Raw genomic sequence first — 12205 nt, 5'->3', positions numbered from 1 at the left:
TGAGAAAGAACTGGCTTTATCCGAAAGCGTAGGGGGGTTCGCGAGAATGTCTGGGCTTTGGGTAAAGAATTGGAAAGAGGAAGAAATAAATTACGGTGGGATTAGTAGTGTTGTGCGCCACGAATGATCGCGCCTTACACTGGCGCAGCTGATGAAATAGAAAAGGATTGGATGTATGTATTATCAAAACATAGGAGCAAAACAAGACAAGATCCGGATGAAATCTCGCGGAGGGGAGGAGATCTGGACGAATTTACGGCTGTGGATAGGGACGAAGCACGAAAACGGGGACAAACCCGGAAAGGACGTGTGTCAATGAGCAACAGGAAGAGGAAGAGAAGATGAGGCTGATGAGCGTATATTCGGAGGTGAACAGGACGACGACGAGCCTACCAAATGGGGAGATGGCGAGAGGAAGGCAAAAGAAAAGAAAAGGGAATAATGGGGAATAAAACTAGAATTGAAAAAGCGAAAATTAATAGGAGCGTGGGAGAATAGTAGGATAAGAACGCCATAAAAGGAGCGACCAAGACATGAATTAAGGGTAAGGCTATGGGGAATCCCTGGGGAGTCCCCTGTGCCGGGCGTGCCGAGTCACGTGTGAATGCTTAAGTATCTGAATTGTAAACGATGAATTTAGGATTTGACGGAATTTGATGGAATTTGATTGGCAAAAAGAATAAGTGGTGAGGCGCTCTGGTTCCAAATTGGGGGTGGCCCAAGCCGTGGTGACCCTCGACGGATCCCCTGTTTGTCTCTAAGCGGAAATGCAGCCACGTCCTGAGATCACGTTAGATCACGTCCTTAGATTTACTCCTCCTCCGAGACCGTACATCTCTTCCGTTTTAAATATCAGCAATATGCCACCCGCTTCGTCCTTTCGTCTGAACACTGGCTGGCCACGCCATGGCCTTTTATACACCTTCCTCCATCCCCCATTCCTGCACCATGAATGCCCTACCTACCGAGCTCCTCTCGTCCTGGTCGCTGCACTGGCGGCCCAAGGACGTACCCCTTACCCCACCGATGACCTCAACCTTTGAAAGGAGAAAGGTGCAGCACCACCCGACGCTGCCTTCAATAGCCCACTTTGATCGTCAGCTCTCGGTGCGCCATTTAGCGTCGGCAATGCCGCCCCGTGCGTCCATTTTTTGCTCACTTTTTGAACGCGAATTGACTCATATTGTTCACCCTTTTTAGTAACTCCGCCAGACGATGTTCCACCACCGACTTACTCTCCTGAACCAACCCGCCTTCCCCCACTTGCCGCCACAACGAAACCGCCCGCGTTCGACATGTCCATTGACTGGCTGGACGTCTCGCGGACGCGTTCAGCACGTTTCATTGCCGAGAAAACTTGCGAGATGATCTGTTATCTTTGGTTCGCGTCCTCTACGCCTTCGCAAGGATCCTATTCACCGCCGAATTCCCCGTTTCTCAACCGGCCAACGACGTCTAGCAACCTCCAGCTCGTCGCGACGCCCACCTTTGTTCAGTTCATGCAGAAACTGCTCGAGACGACCCAAGTCTCACATTCCGTCATTGTCCTCTCATTGCACTACATCTACCGACTCAAAGACCGAAACAACGGGACTCCGGCCCAGGCTGGCAGTGAATTCCGAATAGCCGTGGCTGCGCTTATGATGGCGAACAAATTTCTTGACGAGTGAGTTCCGCCCGTTTACGCGTCTCGACACGTCTCTGACAATATTTTATTTTTTTCAGTAATACATATACGAATAAAACATGGTCCGAAGTGTCTGGCATTGAACTGCCCGAGATAAACCGGATGGAGCGGGAGTTTCTGATGGGCGTCGACTTCAATTTGTATGTCGACAAAAAGACGTACGAGTCTTGGTTGAGTCTGCTCAAGGGACTTGTGCTGGCAAAGGAGAGGGACTGTCGCCATTTCCGGAAATCACGCACGCCGGCCCGGTCTTCGCGACTTGCCGCCAGCAGCTCGCCTTCGACACGAAGCTACTCCTCCCGCTACGCTATTCCTTCACCTCGCGCTCGATCCACGTCACCCAATCAGATCTCTCGTACTGATTACCCTCCTGCTCCTCCTCTTGACACGTCCCTCTTCTACAAGTCAGGTTCGAAGCGTACAGCAGAGGCCGCCTTCTCTCCCACGAGCGCGAGTTTCTCCCAGCTACCTTCCAAACGGCCCGCCGCAATCTCCCTTCAGATTCCAGAGCCCTCGACTGGTGGTTCGGCTTCCAACTCGCATTCGCCGCTCGAAGGCTTGCAATCATTCGCCAAGATGTCCCTGCAATCTCCTTCACGGGCACCGACGTCCTCGTCGTCTTCGCCTTGGGTACCGATTAAGCGGGAGACTGTTCCTCAAACGCTCGTTTCGGCGTATAATGCGAGCGAAGGCACTCGGAATGCTGTACCTGAGGTGAGATTTCCTTGCTTTTCGCCTTTTCTTTCTTTCTTTGTTTGCTAATACGCTTTCCTTTCTAGAATCTGTACTTTTATACCCTCGCAGGCTCGCCTATGGATGAAGAAGACCGCTTTCGTCGGCCCAGGCTGCGGTATCATCAGCCTCCGCCGCCGTCATCGAGTGTTCCTTGCTACTCGCAGCGTGCGTCGATGCCGGTTAACATTCAGTCTGCATCGACGAGTCCGAATGATGTACATATGAATCTTGACCCGTCGCATCACCTGCACGAAACGGCATGGACACACCAAGTCGTTCTACCGCCCCTCCATCACCCCAAGCCCAGCCGCCACTATACTAATGATAATACGCCTAGTCCTATCCCCGCACCCTTCGCTAATGCTGGCCCCCCGGGCATCCAGTTCTACTCTACAGCCCCGCGCTCTCCGCCCCGCTATACACCCCATCACGATAATTGGTATCGCAGCCGCGGGTATTAAAGAAAGTAATGATAATATTCAAAAGCTTCTTTTTTTCGCGTTTTTACGACTCGTCCGTCCCATCATGTTCCCCACGCAACATTTTTCAGGACCTTCATTCGCACATACTTTTGCATTCCAATCAATCCAATCATCGCAATTGCATTTACACTCATACATACATACATACCGCATTATCTCACTTATTCTGTTGTATTTACATCCATCGTCGCTATAAGTAACGTTCCCTTTACCCTGAAATTGTAGGATACTTTTGACAGCTACGTATTTGGTTGGGATGGGTTTGCAATGTAACGAAATACCCTCCCGCGTTTGCACTCGGCTCCTAACAACGAATCGATTGAACCCAACAACAAAAAGCTAAGACCGGAACATGTACTGAGTTGGCGGGTCATTCCGCGGTCGGCTAAAATGAGACGTCTGTTAAACCTTATCTATGACTCCTCCTAGTACCCTCTGCATGTGCAAGAATCTCGAAAGGGGTAATGGCAATGAGTCCTGTCAATTATATTGCAAACGGTGGATGGACGGTGGAACATCTGCATAAGGAGCGATTTCGCAGTCTTTTTTTCTTTTTTCAATCGTAGGGGTAGAAGGCTATGTACGCGCCATAATATTCCAGTGCTGTTGTATCAGACTACTAGTTGTTCAGGATTAATAAAACGTCCCACAGATTGATATTACTTTATTACCACAAGGTTGAATAACGCAGAATTACTTAAGCCATCGGGAGTCGGGACCAACCTAGCCCCCCTCCTTTCCATCGCAAGTTGGGGGCTTTCTGTCTGCTTATTACCCGTTGTCCAGGGAAAACGGTATTTGCATGAATGACAAGCTTGTGGTTCGCTGCCAGGGTGTGGATACGTACCCATTGGGGCAAAGGGAAGAGGGGCCCACGGCGTAATGTCGAATGACTTGACACCGCTCCGGACAGCCCTTACAAAGGAAGACGGGATAAAAAAGATTTCGAAGCCCCCCAGGCGTTACTTAACGTATACGACACAATTGAGGTAGAGAAGGGTGTTCGAATCCATCATATGCATATGACAAGCCAGCGGTAAGTATAATAATACAGGGTCCGCGTCCGTACATACATATTTGCCCTTTTCCACCTTGGTTTCCACGACAAAATGGATTTTTTTGAGGCACCGGTTATGCCGGCGGTTCCTCGCCGGGACGATCCTGCTGCGATGGTTCCTTTTGACGCTTCTCCCACTCTACTTGGAGTTGCTTAAGGGCTGTTTGGGTGAATGCCTGTATACGTGTACGTTAGTTAGGGTTCGTCATGCATATGGTAATCCATCCAAACAGAACAGAACAGACCTCCGTGAAATAATACCCGGACAAGGCACCCGATACTGCGAGATGATGATGATGATATATATGTAGTATGTGATATACACAACTGCACATTTGACTCACGGACGATGGTGACAACGGTTTTATTCCGGTTGAGGCCCATAAACTTGGCACCAATGAGACCTGAATAACGGAGTGAGCTCAGCAACGGGGGTTCTATGTGAAAAGAGAGAAAGGCTCGCCTGAGGCTAACGCCGAAGTCAGACCCGCAAAAAGTCCTTCCTTGCGACCTTCCTAGAATAAACGTCGACATACAGATGTGTTTTTTTACTACCGCGGCGAACTAGCAACCCACGGTCTTTGCCCGCTCGACAGCATCGGCAGGAGGGGGGTTTCCAGCATCCATTGCCAGCTGTTAATGAAACCAGTCAAGGCTAAGGCGAACTTGAGCGGAAATGGAAGGTTTGTGGTTGCCGTCCCAGAAGGGAAATGCTGTGCGAATGTTATTGGGGCGTGTTTGTGACCGTGACGACGATGACGCGACGGCACTTGACCTGGACCCTTGATGTCGACGGCAAAGAAACGGTCTGCTCACGGTTTACAGCAGATATTCCAGTCTATCAAGGGTGAGGGCTGCCCAGGGCTGTAACCCAAGAGGTAATTGACGCGTTGTACAGATCTCTTGATAAGTACGAAATCCCAGCTCGACGATCCCAAGGCGGCAGTACGACCGACACTGGTGAAGAATCTCCATCGGGTCGCCTCTCTCGCAGAATCATTTACGGAACAGAGGCCGAGAGCCAGCAAGGACTGCGCCGAGTTGGCTGACGGATTGGATCAAGAAGGCGCGTTTTTTCCATTCTATTGGCATTATATCTACAAATCCATTGAAGGTGTCAATCTGTGGAACATATCAAGTCTAGTCCGCAAATGCCCCGAGGACGACGGCCGGGCTGTTGTCGTGGCACGTAAGCTCTCCGTGGCACCTGCACATTTGATCTTTGTGTCGCTTATTCGTTCCGTGCTCCAAGTCAGACTTGCCGCTTTCCGTCTTGTTGAAGCAGGGTTAGAACCGAAGCCGGGGATAGAATGTGTGTATCCAGGCTGTTTCCCTTGCTGCGTAGCTTATCCCTTATTAGCCCTTCTCCATGTTCTCCAGATGGCAAGCAAGACGGGCGCCACCCTCTCAGGTCTGTGATCGGCACTTTATAATTCTTTGAAGTTATTCCACGCTGAGTTTGAATGATTTTCAATGTCAGAACTGGGAAACAACGATATGGCTGGCAGTGTGCTCACTAGCGCCGCAAAGGTTAATATACTGATCATCTTTTTCTTTTTCCGTTTCAATGCATACTTTGGTTTAGTTTGAAGAGCTCTTGCGAAACGCGCCAGACCCAGATGGAACCCATCGACAGGCTAGAGCCCGTGCTATAGTAGTCTACTTCTCCAGTCGAATGGAGGCTGTAAGGATCTCTCCCTGGAGCTGACACATCCCGTCCTGATCATCCTGCCCTATTCAGGCATGGAAGGAAGGAAATCATACCGTGGCTGACTTCATGTCTTCAAAGATAACGGGTATGTGCTGTGTTCCGTTCTAAAAGGAATGCCGACATGGGTTCTCACGTGTATCACGACAGACGATGACCAGCGTCTCGCTCTGCTACCACCTCATGATGTAAGTCCATATTTGGAATAATGATTCGCTCCGTTGTTCACATCAAATATCAGCGTACACTTCTGGCTACCAAGTTCCATGGCATTGGGAGGGCCATATTAAAAAGCCACGCCACTTCGGACAACAACGGAACGAAACCTGCAGATGCTGTGGTGTGGTTACAGAAGGCGTTCACCATGGCGGACCAACTAGACGATTCGGCCATATCCGGCGTGCCACAACTAAAGGTCGTGTACAGCCTTGCTATTCAGTACCGACTCTCACGATGGTTTATCAGATATCGATGCTGAGAACTCTAGGTTTGTGTTTTGTGCCTTGGATCCTACTGTCGCGGCTCAAGAAGCATATGTAGCAAGAGCGTATTTCCTTTCGGGGTCATACGACAGAGCAGAAGCAACACTTGACGAACTCGTCCCATCCATAGATTCCTCAGATGATCCCGTAGGTTCACTTAGCGCTCTCGACTCATCCCCACCCTGAAATCTTATAGGCAAGCTCCGAATATCAAGAACTTCGATGGCTGCGGTTGGCTATTCTTAAACGGCGCAAAGCTGGCGATCCAGCTCTGTTAGATGGTCAGTGCACGTAACACGATCTGACTGATGCATATTTCAACTTGGCTGTTATATATCGCTAACCTGATATCTTTCGTTTAGCATTCAAGTCTATAATTGATCACATGGAATTAACGGAGTCTCGAATAACTGAGTAAGCTCGGTACTTTCGACGTAGCCTAGATAGGCATGCTCACAGCATGTCAGTGTTCTACAGGACTTGCGAACAATCAGCCACCAACAGTTAGTGCATGTGTCTCAGGTAAAGCAAATGCTAAACAGGTTCCGTGCTTCAGCGCCCTCGTTACTGCCGTCAATCAGCACTGTCTGAAACGGGCTCTAGCATGTCCTGACCGGTCAAGTGGTCATGTTGACCGACTGCTTCTCTCGCTGATCGTTCACTGCTCAAAGGACGAAGACCACGCCAGAGCAATGGCGGCCATCGATTCCACGTTCACATGTCAGTGAACCTTCCAGCTCAGCCTATCCCCCCGACTGATTGGAAATATCTCATCGCCCTCCTTTTAGCCATTTGCGAAGCAGACTACGAACTTCCGAGTGTACCGGCAACAGCATGTCTTACGGTGCGTTTCTCTTATTCGCTTATCCGTTTTTTTGTAATATAACCCCCCTCGTGCCCCTTTTTTCTTTTTTAAGCTTTTATGGCAATATGGTGATCGTCACTATCACGCAAAGAGATGGTCGGACGCGGCAGATTGGTTTATTGCCGGTAGTCACAAGCTATTTCGGGAGAACTGCCCGACAAGTAGCTCGAAATGTCACCGGAAAGCGGCACTTTGTTATATTGAGCACCGAGAGTATGCCAAAGCTTCCGCCGTCATCCGCCGCTGTCCCATCACCGAAGCAGCTACTCATTATGTTATATTCCTTACTGCTGTTCATCAAGGTAAGCGGTTGATCGTTACACGGAGGAATTGAAGTTTGAAGCATTCATTCTACTCTGCCAAGGCATCGATGATGAAGGTCCGTTTGTTCTGTTCTTACCATGAGCGCTCCATCGCATGACGTTACCACTCTCTAGCCATTAGAGCTGTCCAGGACATGATGAAATCACCAGATTTTGACCGAAAGATGCTCCTTCTAGCCACGCAGATTTCACATGAATCCGAAAACAGGCGGATCCTTCTAGCTGCCCTGGAAGCTCTTCTCAAGACCCTGAAACTTTCAAAGGGCGGTGAGACTGTACTGGAAGCGATGTCGTTGCTTCGGTGCATCATCAAGCTTGTGCTCAGATTGCTTACCGAGCCTGCCGCTGATAAGTGCGTCGGATGTTTTCCTTGTTTCCCGCCCCTTGCCCTTCTCTCGTTAATTAAAACCCAGACCAATCCTTATTGGTACAATGGTGGAGCACTTCCAGACGGGTAAGTCGACCCTCAGTTGTAGATAATTGAGAATAACCCCCGCAACTCCCCCTCAAAAGCGAAGATCCTCATCGAAGCTGCCAACGCTCAAAAGGCGCTGAATCTGATATCCAAAGATGTCTCATGGTTATGGAGAACAGCATTCAACTGCGCTGTACAAGGGTGTTCGGAGTGGGAAGGCTCGGGCTGCGAAGAGCGGATCTCGGATTTGTTTGATATAGCACGAGATGTGAGTAATTAAGGGATGGGGATGAGGGATGGGTTGACTGATTCTACGATATTTTTCCAGCTGCTAGAAACGTGTTGCCAGGCATCATCAACATCACCTGTAGACGTCGATGCGGAAGTTTATTTACATCTCATCATTGCGTCGTTCTCCGGAGTCTCCGGCCGGAGTGAGTTCTTGCCCAACCCTTCCTGTTTCCCACTTAACCCCATTTTTATCTTTTTACTCTTAGTCTTCGCACTCCGGCAATCTCGGGAACCCGACTCGGAGACTAATATCAATGTGAGAAGTTGTTTCTCTTTTATTTTTCCGTGTTTTTCCCCTTATCTGGACCTGGTACTCGTGACAAAAAGGCCCGGATACGTGATATATCCTCGGAAATCAAGACGTGTCGGGAGAGGGTTGAGGAGATCCAGGGGAAGGGAGTGATTACGGATGAGAATGATTTGGTGAGGGTGGGGTATTTTTTGCACACGCTGAGGGTGTTTGAGGTGGAGATGTTGGTTAGGTTGGGGGAGTGGGAGGCGGTGGGCAGGGTCGTTGGGGTAAGTTTGGTGCTTTACTTCTGTTGGACGTGTCTGTTTGATAATGTTCTTGATAGGATACGGTTAAGGCTGGTCCGTTAGCGGCAAGCACGTACGAAGCGATTGCGGATATTCTTGTAAGGTTTTTCTTTCTTTCCCATTTGCCGCTTTCTCATTCCTGATCCGTGGCTTATTTGGGTCATCCGTTTTAGTGGGTAAGGAAGGACTGCCCGATCAATAGTACGTATCAAAAAAAACTACTTCCAACAGCTACATAAACTAAATATGTGCTTTTTCCGGTAGTTCTTTACGTGGGTCTGGAAGTGAGTCGTCGCCGTTGTTTGGATTGCTTGTTGGAACGTTCGATCGTGTGTAGTCCATCCTCCGCGCGAGCCTCGATCACAACTCGCTCTCGATTGACAAGTTCTCGAGGTGGCTGAGGGCATTGTGCACGATTATGATAGCTAGGAATGATCGGCTCAAGGCGATCGGGTACGTCGAGCAGGCTGTCGGAGTTATTGAGGGAAGTATTGGAAGCGATGAGGTGAGCTTGCTGTGTGTTTTTCGCAGTGCTGTCAACCCCTCCCCCCTCCGTTAGCCTTACCCCATGGACGAACGTTTCTGGTTGTTGAGCACAGCGTATAACGTTGGGTTTGAATGCCTAGAGTCTGATTTCCTTTTCCTACCATCATCGCCTGAAGCTTATGTGTATTGTGTGCATGTGTAGGTCATCGGCGTTTGATGAAGCTAAGAGATGGTTCGAATCGAGTACGGTTATTTGTAGGTACGTGCCTGGGGGGAAGGAACGAGCAGAAAAGGTATGTTTTTGATTGTTTTATTCCTCTGGGAAAGTGGGGCTGACCTGTTGTGGGTCAGATCTCTGATACGTATACGCGGTTATTGGAGAGATGTGCGACTGGATAAATGTGCGATGCTTCTGGTCTGTGTGGCTCTGGCTCTTTGGTCTTGTTGCTGTTGCATCTTTGCCTCCGTCTTTGTTCTTTGTTCCCTGGTCTTGATCTGTGATCTCGCGCCGCCTTCTGTCTGACGTAGCGCCGACTGTTCTGTTACCCGTCCCCTCTTATGTATGTATCGTCATTATGGGTAATCATCATACGCATACTTTTTACTTGTCACGGCAATAAAATCATATGATGTCCATTCTACTTTTACCATGAAATCACGACTTGCCGTAGTCCCTTAGGTGATAAAGCAACACCCTTCCTTTGGTGTTCCCAATAGCAAGATAATCGCTTCGCGGAGAGAAGTCTACAGCGGTGACGTGTCCAATAGGACTACTTGATGTAGGCCAGTTGGAGAAGGCTGTGAGCGATGGAAGATGTATCTAAAATGAAATGTAATGAATGAATGGATGAATGAATGAAGGCAAGGGGCGGGAACAACTAACCAGTTTCATTGCATCTTTCTTCTCCCGGCTGGCTACAGCCATTAACTGCGCGTCGTGGTTAAAGCGTAGTGTTGATATCGCAGTGGTCAAATTGCCGATAGTTTTGGTCGGTTTTGGTTGGGCGGTACTACTACTGGTGCCAACGAATGCGTCGGCAGTGTACATGTTCACTAACCCGGAATTCGAACTTGATAATAATCCCAGGTCAATGATGGACATATGATGAAGAGAGGTGACGGAGCTCACCCGATAGCCATCCATCCGCCAGTTGTGGTCCCGGCCATGGCACGGCCCGCCCCTCTGAACCCGCCCTCATCCCGCCACCGCCTCACACACCCGTCGCTGACCAACATCCCATAAGCAAACTTCGGCGTCTCCCGTGAGCACCACCAGGCCCTCCTCCTCCCTTTCCTTCGTCCACCACAGCTCCCGAATCCCGCCGCCCGCCCCACACTTGAGCGTCCCGACAACTTGCCCGCCTCCGCTCCGCCAATCAACAAGATGCACGTTCCCACCTCGGCCTGCCACAGCTAGCATCTCACCAGTAGGTGAGAATGCTGTTATCTCCATGCACTCTGCCTTGGCAATTCCCGGGGTGGAGAATCGTGTTCCCCATAGCCCGTTGTGTGTTTTGAGAGCGCCAGATTGGAGGTCATACACGGCGTAGTATGGGCGGTTACCAGTAAGTAGGAGGTGCGTCCCTGATGGATGGAAGGAAACGGAGGATTGGGATGTGAAGGGAATCGTGGGTATATGCAGTGTTTGCAGAAGCGGAGAGGTGTGTCCGTCGACGTTGTACAAGCGCACTCGACGGTCCGACGTGCCGACTGCAAGTACGGGGACACGCTCACTGGGGTGAAAGGCGAGCGACTTGACGTCGGCTTTTTGCGAAGACTGGTTGGCGTCACGAAGTCGCTCGATGGCGAGGATCCCAGGCGACAGTGTACGCCGACTCTGCCGTGACAGTATTCCTGCTGTCGATGTGAATAGGCTGTCGTTATCGTTTGTCGTCGTCTTCGCCTTCACGCCGTCGTTTCTTAGCCCATCTGGAGCTGGATGTATGCGCTCAAATTGGCGGCGAAGACGAGACTCGTACCTCGGCCTGACAGTGTTGTTTCAGAGGGCGCGTCACGGAGTTTTCGTGAGCGCTTGGACGCGACAAGGGACACAACTGGAGGATCAGAAGGGTCCGTCCATGCTGGCTTTTTGCGAGAGGAGAGTACGGGTTCAGGCTTGGCCAGTCGCTCGGCTGGCTCGGCTTCGTCGTCGTCGTCGTTATCATCATCGCTTCCTTTTTCTTCCTCGTTTTCCTCGTCGTCATCTTCCTCATCCCTGCCAGCCTCGCCAGAAGGACCAGCATCATCGTCTACGAAGAACAACTTCGAAAAAACACAAGTTAGCTTATCACAATAACGATTAAAAAAAGAGCTAACGACACACGTCTCTGTCCGTAAGGTTCTGAAGTTCCTTCCCGTTCTCTTCCTCACCCTCGTCTTCGTCTTCTAGCACAATCTCCTCACCATCCGGTACATACGGTACCCCAAAAGTAGGCTCTCCAGCCTTCTCTCCTCATCATCCTTACTCGCATTGTCGTCAGCTGAGGTCTTCTGGCGTTTAGGTCCGCGTTTCGGCATCTTATAATTCAGACCGCATGAAAACGAGAAAGAAAGAAAAAAGGTAGAGAGACTATTTTTGGATGTGGCTTTGTTACTGTTGTCGGGTGCTTCTACTTGCCGAACTGGGCCGAGCTATACTTGGCTACTCTCACTTGGCTCTCACACTAGAACTCGCATCCTGGAGATCTCGCGCGTGTGATTTCTGGATCTCGTTTGACTGGCCCGAATAACTCAGCTCTCTTGTGTTGGTCTCGAACGGCCTTTTGTATCAGGAAGAACCTCTGGACTTGGTTTTTGTAAATCTCCGGTTGTTTCGCAAGCGTGTTCTTGCTCAATCACTAGAGAGAATGTGATTCTGTGCAGGCTTAACTAGTGGGGCTATCAGAAACGCTGGAAGCTGATCTCTAGTCTCTGATTTTGCACCCCCATAAAGTGATTTGGCAAGCTTAACTTCTCGAGCCTGCATGATGTCGGTGCAAAGCTATTACCCGTCGTTCTCTTAGTGGCTTCTCATAGATCCCTCTGATTAACTCGGATGTTTTCATTCTCTTGGTCATTGTTTTGGCTCGGTGACGCTACAGATTGGTTGTTTTCAACTGAATTAGACTGATCAGACTACCAACGTGCATCGCTCCATG

The 12205-nt window shown here is 49.9% G+C and overlaps 3 protein-coding genes across 3 annotated transcripts; 2 read left to right on the top strand and 1 right to left on the bottom strand.

The window, feature by feature from the left end:
* Window positions 1-906: 906 nt before the first annotated feature.
* Window positions 907-2883, top strand: EV420DRAFT_1483994 (cyclin-domain-containing protein; the record flags this gene model as incomplete). The annotated part of the gene is made up of 4 exons (XM_060470030.1): window positions 907-1138; window positions 1201-1666; window positions 1726-2401; window positions 2467-2883. The coding sequence occupies 4 exons, from the start codon at window positions 907-909 to the stop codon at window positions 2881-2883; spliced, it is 1791 nt and encodes a 596-aa protein (XP_060325908.1).
* A 1772-nt stretch (window positions 2884-4655) lies between these two features.
* On the top strand, window positions 4656-9604 carry EV420DRAFT_1313772 (uncharacterized protein). Its single transcript, XM_060468618.1, has 30 exons — window positions 4656-4808; window positions 4860-5027; window positions 5076-5150; window positions 5214-5372; window positions 5442-5491; window positions 5547-5645; window positions 5703-5757; window positions 5820-5857; window positions 5911-6084; window positions 6135-6156; window positions 6210-6298; window positions 6348-6432; window positions 6514-6565; window positions 6619-6654; window positions 6708-6871; window positions 6940-6995; window positions 7069-7318; window positions 7381-7395; window positions 7454-7691; window positions 7753-7793; window positions 7853-8022; window positions 8083-8188; window positions 8252-8301; window positions 8373-8564; window positions 8621-8680; window positions 8756-8783; window positions 8847-8866; window positions 8920-9087; window positions 9142-9209; window positions 9271-9604. Exons 1-30 carry the CDS (start codon window positions 4748-4750, stop codon window positions 9371-9373), a joined length of 2892 nt encoding a protein of 963 aa, XP_060325907.1. The 5' UTR covers window positions 4656-4747; the 3' UTR covers window positions 9374-9604.
* EV420DRAFT_1751325 (WD40-repeat-containing domain protein) lies at window positions 9605-11585 on the bottom strand (the record flags this gene model as incomplete). Its single annotated transcript, XM_060480365.1, has 7 exons — window positions 9605-9888; window positions 9952-10138; window positions 10198-10262; window positions 10288-11003; window positions 11048-11330; window positions 11392-11453; window positions 11486-11585. The coding sequence occupies 7 exons, from the start codon at window positions 11583-11585 to the stop codon at window positions 9724-9726; spliced, it is 1578 nt and encodes a 525-aa protein (XP_060325906.1). The 3' UTR covers window positions 9605-9723.
* Between the last annotated feature and the right edge of the window lie 620 nt (window positions 11586-12205).

The sequence above is a fragment of the Desarmillaria tabescens genome (assembly GCF_030435595.1).
Source record: "Desarmillaria tabescens strain CCBAS 213 chromosome Unknown EV420scaffold_46, whole genome shotgun sequence".
NCBI classification, from domain to species: Eukaryota; Fungi; Basidiomycota; class Agaricomycetes; order Agaricales; family Physalacriaceae; genus Desarmillaria; species Desarmillaria tabescens.
Note: the sequence above shows the minus strand (reverse complement) of the source record. Positions and strands in the feature narration are given on the sequence as shown.